Source organism: Aulonocara sp. 'chitande type north' Nkhata Bay, linkage group LG7 (assembly GCF_057382095.1).
Source record: "Aulonocara sp. 'chitande type north' Nkhata Bay isolate Kocher_YH1m ecotype deep benthic linkage group LG7, A_spYH_male_GT1.1, whole genome shotgun sequence".
NCBI lineage: Eukaryota > Metazoa > Chordata > Actinopteri > Cichliformes > Cichlidae > Aulonocara > Aulonocara sp. 'chitande type north' Nkhata Bay.
The window spans coordinates 13,455,319-13,471,723 of record NC_141350.1 but is presented as its reverse complement, the minus strand read 5'-3'; the positions used below and the strand labels follow the sequence as shown (position 1 = coordinate 13,471,723).

Genomic DNA, 16,405 nt, shown 5'->3' with positions numbered 1-16,405 from the left:
TTTGAATTAGGAAATTCACATCAACACATTCAGCCAGCAAATTGTTTATTGAACTAATATTACAAACTTTTTTTTTGCATCATTAGGTGAAACAGGCTAACAATGAGCAAGATGAGAGATATGCATACAAAAAGGTGAAGTGCTGATATGATATTCGGAAGTCATACTACCAATAAAATTGTGCAATACAATTCTGGGAAAAGCAACACAGAAAAGAAACAAAGTAAAGTTAAAAAAGAGAAGACTTTTAAATGTAGCTTATTCTGTGAGGGGGGGGGGGGGGGGGGGCACTAGCCTTAAAAGAGAAACTGAGTAAACATAAAATCTTACTGTATGAGCCTTCTGACAATGTGTGGACATTTATATATTAAAAAAAGCAAGTTTAACTGTAAACCAATCAAGATCTTTGTGAGAGACCTGCTCTCACAAAGGAAGAAATACAACTATATGCTTCTTTTTCATTTGATTATCAAAATATTTTTTTGTTGTTGTTGCCATTTGTTCATTGGATCAGGTGAACAGTGGGGATGGGATCAGCTGACAAAGCTGCAACTGACAGCAGATCTCTTGTTTCTGTAAACACCTCAAGACAATCTAAAACTAAAACTCGAGCAGGGTGTAAACAACACATCAGTGCACAAAATCCCATTTAAGGAGACTGAAAAGTTTCACTTAACAGCTGATTGATCAAATATAAACAGCGTTTGAAGCTTGGAATATCAGCTTTCCTCCACGCTGCTGTAAGAAACAGGAGATCCCAGTGAAGAGGAAACTTTAAAGTACCCGATTATGAAAATGGAAGAGATATTTGGCAATACGGTGAAAAGCTTCCCTCATATATTTAACATCATATTTCCATTTTTTTTTTCTTTTAATACAACAATCATCATGACTTTACAGCCACTTCAAGTGCAGTCAAACTGCGAGTAGGGTACCTGTGAGCCGAGCGTAAATACCAGGTAAACCAATGTCACACTGCCACACTGAGGACAACAAATGCAATTACAATCAGCATTTACACCAGCGGCTCAGAAAAATCTCAAATAAAAACAAATTGCGCACAAGGAAACTGGACCATTTAAACATGTAACACAAACACAGAAAAACCAAGAGCATGCAAAAACTGAGTAACCCACAACAGCGTGAATGGATTAACCGATCCTGCCAATACCAGATACTCAACTGATTAAATCCAGTGCAATACAGTTTGGACTTTCTAGATATGTCTTTGTGAGAACGTGAACAGTTCCTAAACTACTTTAAACAACACGAATAGCAAAATCGATAGCCAATAAAAACCTCCCAAATAAAAATGAACTGATAATGCTTAAAAAACAGACAATACTGGCTCACGTTAGTTTGATGGCTTATAGAAAGTGCACTGCTGCTCAGCAAGTTCCAGATGCTCTTTCTAGAACTGATAATACCATGGAAATGTGGCTTTTGACGCATCCCTTGAAGGAAACTACAACTGGAAATGTTACATACACGCTTGAAGGCCTTAAGACCTAAGTTTCAGCAACGTTTTCATTTCAGCATAAGTGATTTGTGTGCACGCACGTCTCAGTGGCAATTTAGTGGAGGGAAAAATTGTGTGAGTGTAGAAGATGACAGCACAAATGAATGACACAATAATCCTTCAACACATTTAAAAGTCAGCTATAAAAAGGAAATGGATCGCAGCCATTTGTTTGAAAATACTGATTTGTGCTGCAGGTTGTTTTGGCCATTGCATGAACACGTAAGCGTACAGAAAACAGAGGATTTACAAGATTTAATTAAAAAAGAAATGGCAGGAATACTGATAATACTGATAGGCCCTTTCGGGCTTGTGACATTAAGTTCTTTTGATGTGGTTGTTGCTTAAAACGTATAAAGTTGATAGTTCCAGCTCTGATGCAGAGACCAACTCCAACGATTAGGTGTGGGAAAAGCGCTCCGTTCATCACTGCAGAACAGCGGCGCTCTGCGGAGATGATCTCTTTGTCTCCGTGCTTTAGCCACTCAGCCTAGAAATGCGACAAGTCCGAGGTCAGTTTTCCTCCTCGTCGTCGCTGACAAAGCTCCTTCTATCCTGACTCGTCTCTCGCTCCCTGAGGAAGGTCTGTCGGATCGCTTCCAGCTCCGTCAGCTCGAGACGGACTTTCTCCAGGTGGAAGGCGCGCCGATTTTGGATTTGCCTCATGGGGAATGGGTTCATGTCCACAAAGGCAACGCTCATCAGCTTCCTGGAAGATATTTTTTTAGAAGAAAGAAAAACAGCATAATCCTGTGAGCCTGGATTTTTTTTTATGTCTTTGAAATTTAGTAAACCCATGCATCCTTCTTTCAGCATCAAGCATACACCACTGGAGCTGATACATAAAACTTTATTAATAGGTAGGTTATTATTACAGCTCCAAAAATGGCCACTTGAGGCTAGCTCCAAAACAGAGTCTGACCAATAAAATGGTATAAAACAAGCATGCACAGTGCAATTTTAAATGTAAGGGCTGCTACCTATAGCAATCTATTTAACAACTGCATCTCAGCATGCCGCATTTAGTCCAAACCATGGCTGTGCTCAAGCACCGTCTCACAGAGCTGCTGCAACACCTGCAGTGTGAGAAATGAAGTTTGCACAGGCACAAAGCCGATACACTGTGGGTGATGTGATCGTACAATTTAGCTACAGTTCAGGGAGACCCGGGAAGCTGTTTCAAGGTGATGCAGATACTCTGTCCACAGAAACTTCATTCTTTCACAGGACTGGAAATACGAAAACAGTGCAGCTACTGTACCTTGAATCCAGGATCGTGCGTGTGAAGTATCTGAGATATTTGAAGATGGCTGTGGAGTCCTGCAACTTCAAAAACTCCTCTTCTTTGTACTTGAAGAGCGCAAGAGCAAAGCGGAATATGATCTGTGGAGAAAAATGGCGTAAAGTCCTGTGTGACTGTAGCATGAAAATATTTACTCAGGAACATCTGACCTTTCTTCTGTTCCCTAAGCAGGTCCTCCAAATATAGTCAATACCGCCTTAATCTGAGGCAGTTTTGTTTGACTGGGTTCATATCAGGTTTCTGTTAAGAGTTAGGCTCGACAGCTTTAGTGTTTTAACTTGTATCGTTCAATCAACACACAATAGGGCACATTTTTGCTTTAACAAGTTTGCTAAAATGCTTCCCTTAAAAATTCTATAAGGGGATGCTACGTCAAAATCGGTTATTGCATGCGTTTTCTTTTTTTTTTTTTTTACCTTTTTTTGCATGTCATTAAGCTGAAAAGTTTAGAAAAAATACAAAACTTTGTAGGGGTGTAGAGTGGGGTTAAAATTTAGCTTGCGTACACAAAAAATAACGATTTATTAAACTAAAGAATTTTGGTTCCTTGGTGGCAATAAATAATTCGTTTAATAGCGTGCAATTGGATCCATCTGGCAAACATGCACGGTTGTGTGCCGGCACGTAGCTTGAGAAGTGATCTCTCGTCACCGGTTAGTCATTAACTTTAAAACAGTTTCCTGCTGAGGCTAGAATTCAGGTTTATGAGAGCAGAATCAAGCCTCTTACCTTTAGTCCTTCAAACAGAAACGCATCCCAGATCTTGAAGAGGATGTCGCTCACCACACTGTCCACAAACACCACCAGGAACCAGTTAAACGTAATGAGGGAAAAATCGACTTTGTGCTGCTCAAAGTGGGCGTGTAGCCGCGGTAGCTTCTCGCTCATCAGATCCTTGAACACACGCTGGTCAACCTGTACGAATCAAACCAGGGCTTGATTTTCTAAGGTGGTCAAATTTAGCAGACAGACAGAAAAACAAAGACTGCTGATGTCTGCATTCCTGCTCTGTAAGTCATTAACAGCAGTCACGTGAATATGATATCACTGACACCAGGGAGGTTTGTCAAATCTAATAAATAAGCAGTACCTTGTCCCTTCTTGTCTCATGGTACAATAAAATTCAACTGTTTTTTTGTTACCTGTGAGCCAAGGAGAGTCTTAGTGTAATAGTCTCTTGGCATGAAGACCTCCACAATAGCTATAAGGGTCCAAAAAGCATCCTCTTGATCTAAATAGAGCAAGGCAATTGCTGCCAGCCTGAAGAAATAACATGCAAGAAAAAGGTTAATGGTTACAAGCCAGAAAAAGAGAGACAGAAAGAAAGTACACACTCAAGCTCTAGTACCTGTTCAGTCCTTGACAGTAGCCGATATCTGGATTCCTCCATGAGAAAGCCAGCAGGACGTTCCTGAGTTTTTGGATGCCGCCTGCACTCGGAGAGGCATAGTGCTTGTTGTTGGGCAAAGTACGCAGCAAGTCCAACTCGATCTGCTTCGAGGCCGGGTTGGGCTTCTCCCTTGCTACGTTTAATAAGGTGTCATAATAGTCTGGGGGCAAGTGGTCACGAAACTTCTTCACGTGGAAAGAAACACACCAGCGCCACACCTTGGAGCGGTGCCCATGTGGCACGCCACAACGAATCAGGGCCTTTAGCTCAGGGGAGTGAACCAGGTCTCTGTTCATGGTGCTGGACAGAAAGTTCTCCCACTTGACCCCGACGGAAACCTCCTGATCCGTCATGGACAGGGACTTCAGCTCCAAGGCCCTCACCTTTGCGATCAGCTTCTCCTCCTCTTCCTCCTCCTCGGGGACGGTCTTGAAGCCGTACACGTCATACTCGCTAGCATTGCATCAAGACAGAGAGACAATTCATCAGTGATGCGGGTGAATTCCGAAAGCCGCTCAAAGCTGCAACAGTAACATGTTCACATCCTGGCTTCTGCATGTTTACATCACTGAGCGGTTTCCAGAATGTGTAAATACATTTTTGATGAGCCAAAAAGGGCATGCCTGGGCTTGCAAAGAATTCAGAAACTGAAATACAGATTAGCAGAACTCGTTCTCACAGTCAAAAAACATGCGTAGGGACTCTTAGTGCAGTTTATTTTCTCTTTCAATAAAAACAACAACAACAACAACCAAAAAAAAAAAAAAAAAGTGCATCCTCTGATGAATTGGTATGGTGCTGGCTCTGGTAGAAATGCTATAACTGCTCAACATTATTAAATAAAGATCTGCTACTTTTGACCCTCATATGATTGACAGTGGAATTTTTTTAGTAAGCCACAGCACTGAGTATGGCACGTAGCTGTGCTAACAACACCTACATTTGGCCATTTATTTTCATATCTGCTATAAATGCCGGAAACCAGACGTGTGGGCTCTCGCAACCTCTTATCAAAACTCAAGATTTCTCTTTTTCTATCCCTAAAACTCTGATCAAGTAGCCGTTTTTAAGTAATTTCTTTTCAAATCACCTCCAAAGCATCTGTTAACGAGGCTTTCGGCACATACCTGACAGTGTTTGGTTTGAAGATCGTGTGCTCCTGCTGGTCTGTGTTCTCGCCCTGCAGTGCATCTTCTAACAATCTGGAGATGACCTCCCGGGCTGGGCTCTGCTCTGAAGACGAACATACCGGGTTCTTCACCTCTTGAAGCAGAACCAAGTACTTACTCTCCACCTGACACAGCTTGGCCTCAAGCGCAGTGCACTGTGGAAAAGAGGGCAAAATAAAGTCTCAGCTTTAAATTTAAATTACGTTTTAGAAGCACCAGCTGAGCTTCACACTGGACTTCCCCTAAACCTACTCAAACTTCCTGTTTCTATTAACAGGATAATGCACCATTAAATATAAAACACAAGAGAGTACCTTTGCTTCTAAAGCCTTTTCTCGACTCTCTGCATTTCTGCGCAACACCGTCAGCTCCAGGATCTCTTTGTTCAGGAACTTGTTCTGGGATTTGTAGCCTTGAAGACTGTCCTGAAGGTGAATAATAAGACAGACGGGGTGTCAAGATGTTCAGGCAGAATTTCAAAAGCTACAGAAAAAAGAAAATCAATGTTGATGGCAGTTTAAGATCAAGATAACTTGAATCTTATTTAAAGTTTTGCCATCTCTACCTTGAGGATGCTCAGCTCCTGCAGCTCTTTGTGAGGTGGTGGTGATCCAGCGTCGTTTGCATTTCCGCTGTGCTCGGAGTTTTCCTGTGACAGCTTCATGATGATCTCATCCTTCGCCTGGATGGTCTCCATCATCATTCCAAGCTGGTCGTTTATCTCCCCCACCTTAAGTTTCAGGCTCTTCAGCTCTTTTTGCAGACTCTCCTTCTCCAGGGCGAGACGCTCCATGTGACCGCACATGGACTGAATCTGACCATCTCGTTCCTTAAGCAGATCCTCCAGCTGTGCAACTTCTTCCTGAGTTGGTACTGAAGTTCGGGTCTGGTCTGAGGCTGCTGACGAATCTGGAGACGGAGCTGGACGGCACCCGGTGGGCCTTTCGCTCTGGGAGGTCCTTAAAGTCTGCTGCAGTAGCCTTACCAGCTCCTGGATGATAACACATCATTACTGTAAATTAAGCATGGTATATTATTTACTAGGGCTGCCACGATTAGTCGACTAGTCACGATTACTATCAAAATCGTCGACGACTGATTTAATAGTCGACGCGTCGTTTGAAGCGTTGTAAGATCACAAAAGACACAGGAATAAGTAGTGGGACTTAAGAGTGTAATAACGGACTAAAACAGAAGATGGCAGCACTGCATGTACAAGGATGCCAGCTGCCGTTAAACCCCGAAGAAGAAGAAGAAGTAGCTCTGTGCCAGTGTTGCCAACTTAGCGACTTTGTCGCTATATTTAGAGAGTTTTCAGACCCCTTAGCGACGTGAAAGCGCGTATGGCTTTTACTCTCAAAAAGCAGCGGGTGCTGTAACGCAGTCAGTTCTTCTTTTACTCTTATGCTGTTTTGTGGATCACAAGGTTTAAAACTACTTATAAACACACACACCAAGTAACTCCACCAGAGTGCCTATTTCGAGTCACTTTTTCCGATCCAAGCCCGGGTAAAGGAGCAGGGTTGGAATTGTGACATTAAAAAAAACAATAATTGCTAAAAGAAATTTAACTTGTAGTTCTAAATAAACTCTAAATGCATTTAGGACGTTTTTTACTCACTTTATGTCTCTTCCACGATGTTATTTCTCTCTCCAACAACATAGGTTACAATTAGATTAGCATGACCAATTATGTAAATTAGGCGATAACGTCATTTAGCGACTTTTAGGACAGCCAATAGTGATTTTCCTCTGTTCCAGAATTCATAGCGCAGCCCAGCTCAGTTTCCAACAATGGCGGCAGCTAGTTAGTTTTAATATTACTCTTATTATTCTTTCTGGGTCACAAAATAAACGTTTAACATATTTTAAGACAAGAATGTAGCTGTGTAAACCTCAAAAATATCCGCTCAGTTTATCAAGACACCACATATTTTCAAAAGCGCTCCGACGTTTTCGGAGACGTCTGTTACCCACTAGATCGATAGCTAGCCGGGGGCAAGGCTCACTAGAGCCCGTGAGAACACCGGACTCCCGGCTAATTGTTTTCAAACCCACCCCTGTCTTTCGCTACTCAGGTTAGACATATATAAGTCATTTAGATAACTTAAAAATGTTATTGTTTGGCTTTTTTTTAGTATTTTATTTGTTCCTGAGTAAATCGGTTTGGCTGAGATTAAAGTTGTAGTTTTTACACAGCTGAATAAACATCAAGCAGACTGATTATCAGAAGTGTGAGATGCTCGAGAATATACTCCGGTGTCCCGTTATATTTTAGATAGCAAGGAGTTTATTAAACTTCACTGAAACAATGTGCAAATTTCATTAAAATTTAATAAACTATTATCTTATCTTTATCTTTAGTTAGCACATACCTTAAACACTTAAAGCTGTAAGCTAATGATAGTTATATAAGAGCAGATGCATGCTGGTGCAATAAGCTATACGTTTTACACCCAATGGATGCACGATCTGATTAGTCGACTAATCACAAAAATAATCAGTGACTAGTCGACTATCAAAATAATCGTTTGTGGCAGCCCTATTATTTACAGAAAACATCAATTTGTTACACTTTTTCTCATTATCATGCTCCTGGTACAGATTTCATAGGAAAACAACTATCAATCTTTTGACCAGGAAGTAAAGCACAGAGGTAAAAAAAGGTATTCACTAAGTAAGTATTCACTCTTCTGCCTAGTCACAGCGGTTTTGACCAATCAGCCAACCTTAAAATAGAGGGGGGAAAAAAGAGAACAGAAAATAAAGAGAAGGAGTGCGACAGCTGTGAATGCTGTCTGCTGTTTCTTTGCTTCTTGCTAAAACATGACTAATCATTTGCTGACTTCTTGTAATAGTGAGAGCATCAGTATTATACCAAGGCACTTGGTCAGACACCACAAACCTAGGCTTGTGGTGTATAACAGACACTACAAACAGGGATCATTCACTTTCAGTAGAAACAGAATATTACATTTTTATCCGATCCAATCCATAGACATGTGTTATGCTGTTATAAATAACAGTAGTAGAAGAGATCCAACTATACCTTCTGGGTGGCCAGCTCTTCCTTGAGTTTAGCCTCTTCCTGCTGCAAGCGACTCAGTTCTTCCTGCTGCTGCTGGCTCTGGAGGCGAAGCTGCATTTCCAAAGACTTGCTGCCGTTACATTCCACCGGCGAGCTTTCGGCACTGCGGCCTAACTTTCCAGAGCCCAGCAAAAGCTTCTTAGGCCGCGAGGGGTTGCGCACAAAATCAAAGGTAAACGCCGATCCAAAGGAATCTGAGGGAAAACACAAGTTCATCAGCTGTTATCTGTGACCCTCGGGAGAAATGTACGCTGAGGATGAGTGTTAAACCCTGGCAGAAGGGTGGGTGGGAGTGGACGTACGTCTGTGTGTGTCCAGATGATGTTTCTGTTCAGTAAAGTCCTTTGGCGGATCCACGAGCTCCCATTCCTCCGAGGGACTGTTGCTAGTGTAAAACACGCTGCGTCGTCCCCCACGCAGGTGAGACATGGAGTTCCTGACAGAAATCAGGAGATATTTTTTTTTTTTTTTTTATTTCACAGGTTTCTCACACATTTCATTGCAACAAAAAAAAAGGGGGGGGGGGGTCTTTAGAGATTAAAGAAAACACGGTATGAAAAGTGACAAATCCACAGAGATCTACGATGAACCACAGAGGAAAACTGATGCTGCTGCAAAAGGCCGACGGGATTGCAGCGTTGGACAAACAGAGAAAAAACAAAGATAATAAACACAAAGGCATTTTTGCAAGAAGCTAACATTTAGAGGAAAAAGTAAAGCTAATGGTGTCAAACTTGTTTTTCACACCTCACCATTGCAACATGTCAACAACTGTTTCTGCTGTATGCAACACAATGAAGCGCAAGTCTGCCTCACACATCAGCTCTCTCTATATATATTTATAGACATCAGATGTGTTTAAACCACACGTTTCTGACTTCCACCTGGCAAAACCAAAGTGACTAAAGAGCGCTCGTGCTTTTCTCAAACTTTATGGGTATAAACGTGACAAAAGCAGTTAACGTCACAGTACTGGAGTATTCTAAAGCCACTTCTTTTCTAATCGGGGGGAGGGGTTTCTAGCTCCGAGAGCTGCAATTCTCGCAGATTCAGTCACATATCAGGCAGCTACTATACTGATACCTTTGTTACTGTCAAGTCAAGTCAAGTCAAGTTTATTTATAGAGCACATTTAAAAACAACCAAGGCTGACCAAAGTGCTGTACAGTAAATACAGATAAAAATACAATAGAACACAATTTCGTAAAACACCTCGCTGATCAAATAAAAAAATAAATAAACAAATAAATTAAACCTTTCTAAAAGCCAATGAAAAGAGGTGAGTTTTAAGAGCAGTTTTAAAAGTTTCTAGGCTTTTGGAGAATCTGACGTGAGGAGGTAAACTGTTCCACAGTCTGGGTGCAGCCACAGCAAACGCCCTCTCTCCCTTTGTCTTTAATTTATACCTGGGAACATCTAAAAGCATCAGATCGGCTGACCTCAAAGATCTCCTGGGGCGATAAGTAGGGCTGGGCGATATGACCCAAAATTCATATCTCGATATTTTTTAGCTGGATGGCGATATAAGATATATATCTCGATATTTTTTTTAAGCCATAAAGTAAGAACAAAAAGAGTTCTTAGTCAAAGCTGTGTCCCAGATGTCACACAGGCACTTTTATTAACATACAGCACAGATGTACATGAAAAATTACTCAAAATTAAATTATGAGCATTCATTAAATAATAATGCTCCATAAATAAAAGAAAACAAGGTTGTTTTTGTGCTAAACAAAGAGCTCACAATTGTGCAGTCAAAATGTAAACTAAAAGACGCTGAGCGTAATAACAAAGACAGACAGATTTTACAGCTGCTCTGTTCCCAAGTTTTGCTGTGTGACTGACAGCCTGGAGTTTGAAATCCGCTTCATAACCACGTCTCTTACAGGTGCCATTTATGGTCCTTATACACACACACAATACGGTAATATTACGTTAATGCACAGTACGTATCACTCCGCGAAGCTCCTCGGTAGCCGTAATGCGCCGACAATCTATCAAGCGGTGCAGCTCCGTAGCTTACCAAAGTCGTACTCAAACATTTTTGACAGATTGCTGAACGCCGTGTACCACATAAAATCGGTTCGCGGCCACCAAGCACAACCAGAATTCATACATAAGGCGCGCTATCAACTTTTGAGAGAATGAAAGGATTTTAGGGTTAGCGCGGTTAGCTCGTTAGCATGTTTAGCTCGTTAGCACGTTGACGCCGTCCAGCCCCACGCATGGGGCGATGCGCAGTAACTCGTTAACGGAGATTTGCCGTGTCCGTCTTGTCGCTGCCTGCACGTGAAGCGATGGGGTAGGAGGGGGAGTTGTCTTCAGTGAAGGCGAGGCGGAGTAACGTTGCGTAGAGACAAAAGTGGACGAAAGAGAGGCAAACTTGCGGCTCCACAACTATAATTATAACGTAACATAGACTATATCGATATAAAGGATATTGTCACATCTTATATCTCGTATAAAAATATATCGATATGTTTTAAAAACTCGATATATCGCCCAGCTCTAGCGATAAGTACTAAGGAGTTCTGATAGGTAAGAACTGTGTATAAAAGGCACCGTGGCGTGGGTTTAGGAGCAGTGAAACTCTGGGACTCCAAGACTCCCTTAATAAGGGACACATACAAAGCAAACTCCAGTCTACATGTCACATTTTTAGGATTGCAGCATGTTGCCTCTTTTCAATAGATGTGTTGTACATCTCAAAAAGGGGAACTGCTGATGGTTGCATACTAGAAAAACAAGTGAACCATGGATGTAACCATTTCCTCTACTGCAACCAGTGTCTGGATGAACTAAGAAGTGCTTTCTTTGCTCAACACAGCAGACAAACTAGTCGTGCCTGTTTGGCGGCGACCTTAAAAAGAAAAAAAAAGAACAAGATTTTATAGAGCTGTATACTTGCGTACAGATTATTTCCTGGAAAGCTTTCGTTACACTTACCTGAGCTCCATGCCAAGGTTTTTCAGGGAGAAATTGAGGGGGTTCGTGGAGGGCCCTCTGGCTGTCTGGGCTCCCACCATTCCAGCGCCCTCTGTTTCGTCGTCCATGGAGAAATCACTGCGGACCTTCTCCATGGTTTCACATGGCTTCTCAAAGCTGAAAGCATCTGAGAAAAAAAAAAAAGACCAAAAGAACTTAATTATCTGTTCTAACGAAACAAAAATCAAATCAAAATGACACCAAAGACTGACTTCCCAAGAACAAGATGCACAGCCGGGTGAAACCTATGCAAGTTAATACCTGCTTTCTAACGATTACTTCTTTCTCAGACCACCAACCCCCTTCTTAACATGAAATTAATTAGTAAAAAGAAGCTTTTTTATTTGTTAGATGTGTCATAAAAAGTGATGCTACTGCAGAAGTGGTTTAAACTGCCAGCAGGGGGTGTCTGAGTCATACTTGGAAAAATGAAGTCTGTCTGTGGGAAAACACCTCTTTCTGCTTCCTTTGTCTGTGACTTCAGTAAACACTTTCCTGATGAGTTCATGATGTCAGGCTCTAGTTGTTAAGCTTCAATGAATACTGCTTCGTTTTCATATATTATGCTTCTACTTAGACTAAAAAATAAAAAGGATGATTAAGCAGCGGATGCGCTGGCCTACCTTGCGAGTGACAAATCACTTCCATATGAGTGTGCGGCAGGCCTCCATTTCTCATCGACCCATGCCACATCTGGCTTTAAATCATCGAGGTAGTGATATTAATAATGCTGTGAGACTTCACACACAGACTGTGGCCAACAACATGTAGTGCAGCCAGCGCCACGCACCTATGATCAGACTCGCGTGGCTCTGATAAAATCTTTGAAGTCTTTGAAGTGGCATCTCCAAGAATGAAAATAAAAACCAACGTCCTTTATATGTCTAATTTATTATGTCTTTATCATGTGTTACTATGTCTACTTCTGAACCAGTTTTAACTTCTGAACGTTGCAGCACGGTTTCCTTTTAGAGCTTCAAAAGTCGACACTTACTTAGACTTGCTAAGCCCGGGCATGTTAGTCTTTCGCTATAAAAAGTGCGACATAAAAACACAGCTCGAGGGATCGTTTCAGCTGACGCCAGACATCGCTGATCTCACAGCTCTCTCGTGCACTTCACTGCACCGAGCAGGTTCAAGGCGAGACCGAAAAGCAAAACGCAAATGAATACGAGAACAAGAAACTAAAGAGTGTTCATTCCGAATCGTCAGAGAACTCAAGAAGTCGCGGAGGGTTAGACGAAACACGGCGACAACAGCACTGATAAGCGGTGATAACCAAGGCGTTTGTGGCTTTTGAAGACAGATGTGCACCGAGAACATTCTGGGAAAGAAAGACATGGACAGGAAAAGGATTCACAGGTCGTTTCACTCAGCTAATCACAAAGCATGCAGAAGAATCCCTGTTTGCAAATGTAAACAGGCTTAAAAATGCTTGTGTCCTCATTAAAGTCCTTTATTAGCCACAGATATGGATGTACATATTTTCTTTTCCACTTCTGCTGGATAACAAATGAGATTCATATTTTATGTAGAGTCCAACAGATACTCATTCAAACATATCAGCACTGGCGTATACAGTCATTGGCTACTTAATTAGGTACACCTTGCTAGGACCACGCTGGCCACCATGTTGCTTCTGGAGCTACATAACAACAAGAAACATTCCTCAGAGATTCTGGTCCATGCTGACATGATAGCATCACACAATTACTGCGCACACATGATGCAAATCTCCCGTTACAGCGCATCCTAAAGGTGCTCTGTTGGATTGAGATCTGGTGACTGTGGCCGTTTGAGCACTCACTGAGATCTTCAAGACCATTCAAACGCTTAAATCATCAGCTTTGCATGATGCGAGCTTTGAGACATGTCACACAATCAAACTGGAAGCCAGCATCGGTGACTGTGTTCTGATGGCTGCTGCGGTAATAAAGGGATGGAAATGCTCAGGAACAATGCTCAGGAAGGCTTTCCTGAGTATAAACAATGCTCAGTTTTTATTAACGCCACCTGCAGCAAGCTGTACTGACATAAGGCAAGATGACACCATGCTTTCATGGTGTTTATGACAAATTCTGACCCTGTCAATCTGACATGCTGTGAAGTGAAAGACCCTCGTCTGCATACTTTTCTTCTGTTACTGTTCCCTTCCCATCAGTCTGGTTGTTCTCCTCTCAACAATTTATATTTAAAAAAAATTGGAAAACAAATAAACATATAATTTTTGTCACAGACCATTACTTGACTGCCTACTTTGTATTTGTTTAGACGTGAGGTTACGATACCAGCGCCTTTGCTTCACAGCTCGAAGGGCTTTCTGCTTAAAACAAAACACAAGCCGAATGATGTCAATCTGAACTTTTACCCTTTCGAAACACTCGAACACTTTCCTGCAGAAACTTGGTAACAAAATACGCGAGACTCTTGTGATTTGTAGCGCTTGTGTAAACTTTCAGTTGTTGCCCGGATATGATGAAATGACCGACTGATAACATATCCACTGTATGTGTGAGTGCGTGCGAACCTGCCTACCATTATCTTTGCCTACAAGGCCGGTGTGAGGATAGGCCAGCGTCGGGGAGCTCCAGCTGTCTCTCTGACCAGAGCCTCGCATGTTACTGTACTCCCAACGTTTCTGCTGCAACTGCTGCAGCCAGTAGTGCATCACCTGCTTACTGGGAGCCTAGAAGGACACAAACGCACACTCAATTAGACTTTAGATCTTTGAAATCTTTAAGCACGCCATTTTAAAGACAGCAAAGTGAGCGAGATGACATTTTAAAAGGCATCTCCATGAGGAAATCAAGGCAGCGACAAATGGAAAGGGAAAATGAGGACAACTTGACACTATTAGGATCTGTCATGTGAATGAGCACAGACACTGGTTTCAGTCTCAGTTCCAGCTCTCTCTCTCTTGGTATTAAGCATAGACACTTAAAAAAAATAATAAGACAGACTAGAACTGACTGAGTGAAACCAGAGGCACCTGTCTTGGTGCTGAACCCGTCACAGTCATATGACAGCACCAGGACACCGTCACATGAGATGCTGTGACCCGTGAAGGCAGATGAGCTCCTGTGTAAAAATGTCTAAACACAAAACAGAGGACTGACGGTGTTTGCAGGCAATCAGCTGGAAGAATGCGCTGATTAAGCGCTTGGTTTGTGCGAGAAATTGATTTGTCTTTTAAAAAACAAACAAACGGATTTTCTTCTTCTGATCGCGTCAGAATCGCATCAGATCACGTTGTTGCCGAGCAGAAATATGTACTTTGTTGCCTAAAAACAGCTGAGTCTAAATCTGTTTTCTTTAAAGGAAAGAAGAGAAGGGCGTGTCTGCCTTTTCCAAACGAGAAAGGAAGTGACAAATGACATGAAAAGCAGACCTCGTTGCAATGCTGTCAACACACGTTTAATGAAAGAAAGAAAAGTTCCTACCTTAAGTAGAAACTCTTTGTCGGCCGTGCGGATCTCAAACTGACCCTCTTCCCCGTCCAAATCGTAGCTGAAACACGCATCGCATATTTCGATGTGTCCGAGCGGCAGGGCATCCTGGGGAGACTTGAAGTAATACAAATAGCATTTCCTCGGATCATACACAAACCACTTCGGCTTGTACCCCCTCAAGGGCCCCTTGCCGGACAGTTTGTTCAAGTAGCCACACAGTTTGGAGGCCTGCTCCTTCGCTCCCTCGATGTCGGCCACATCCACGGACCTGGAGTTCACGAATCGCGAAGCCGTGCAGGAGTGCGCCTCGCTGCCATCCTCCTCTTCGTGCATCTTTCCTCGAAGTTTCTTCTTCTTGCAGCACAGCGGATGCCCACTCCTGTTTCCATCCACATGACTGTCCGTTTCTTTGACAGAGGAGCATGGGACATGTAGTTCAGCTCCGAGGATGACGTGGTTGGTTTGCTGGTTGGGGTGGAGTGTAGCGGCTCTGTGGGCCGCTAGGTGGCGGTGTGTGATCAGATGAGCAGCCAGCTTTGAGGGCTAATGAGCAGCAATCCTCCAACGAATTGTAAAGAAAAAAAAACTGTAATCAAAAGATAGAAGAAAAGATATGAGGCCTACATAGGAAAGAAAAATAAAAAATGCATTCTGTTATCTGCCCTCGGCACAAAATGATCTGCGGTGCCCACATCCACACCCGTGTCACACGCAGCCGATCTTGTAATTCTTGTTCTTATTATGCTAATTTCAACTGCTTTGTACTGTTTATGGCAGTGTGTGTTTCACAATTTGTATCTATAACCTCGAACAGATACTGAATATGTCAGGATACAGCTGTAAATTTTAAAAAACTTAATAAATAGCTCAGGTAATTTTATTAAGATTGCACACTTCATTATACATAGATTCAGTGTGCTAAAACGTGAGATAAAAACATAAATCTAAGTAGGTTTTGCAATGTCTTAGGACAATGGCAAACATTTACCAGATCTCCACCTGACAGGTCTGACTGGGTTATAAACAGTGAGCAGGTCAGAGATCTACTGGAAATCCAAACCACTGGGAGCTTTTTGTCACCTCAGAGTAGCTGCCTGTATTGCCTAGCTGACGGTTAAAAAGATGACAAATAATATCAGTATATCTTCCTCCAGTTTTTAGCATTTCCATGCTTACATGACAGTCAAAGCCCTATTAAGGCTAAGAGAGGTGTTTAGAGTTATCTAATGTTAGAAATGCACAGAGATTTTGAGCTGAAGAGCATTAAAAATGAACATTTTTGGAGATACAAACAACCCTCGCCATATTTTGTTGATTTTTTTTTCACCTCCAAAATAAGCAGTAAGTATAAAGCCACAGATGCCATAAAGTGTGTCAGGGTGTTGGGTTAGTGCTAAAGTGCATGTAACCACAGTGAGCCTACTTTAACTTTCTTCTATCTCACTGTCACTTTTCTCAATCTGTTCTAATAATGGATGAAAATAAATACATAAATAGTGGCA

The 16,405-nt window shown here is 42.1% G+C and overlaps 1 protein-coding gene across 1 annotated transcript; it reads right to left on the bottom strand.

Annotated features, from left to right (window-relative positions):
- Positions 1-28: 28 nt before the first annotated feature.
- tbc1d2b (TBC1 domain family, member 2B) lies at positions 29-15,618 on the bottom strand. The gene is made up of 13 exons (XM_086298714.1): positions 14,895-15,618; positions 13,990-14,140; positions 11,416-11,581; positions 8,772-8,905; positions 8,431-8,663; positions 5,947-6,372; positions 5,696-5,806; positions 5,340-5,536; positions 4,171-4,665; positions 3,965-4,082; positions 3,552-3,737; positions 2,781-2,902; positions 29-2,228 (listed from the first exon to the last, which is right to left on the bottom strand). Exons 1-13 carry the CDS (start codon positions 15,234-15,236, stop codon positions 2,033-2,035), a joined length of 2,877 nt encoding a protein of 958 aa, XP_086154840.1. The 5' UTR covers positions 15,237-15,618; the 3' UTR covers positions 29-2,032.
- Between the last annotated feature and the right edge of the window lie 787 nt (positions 15,619-16,405).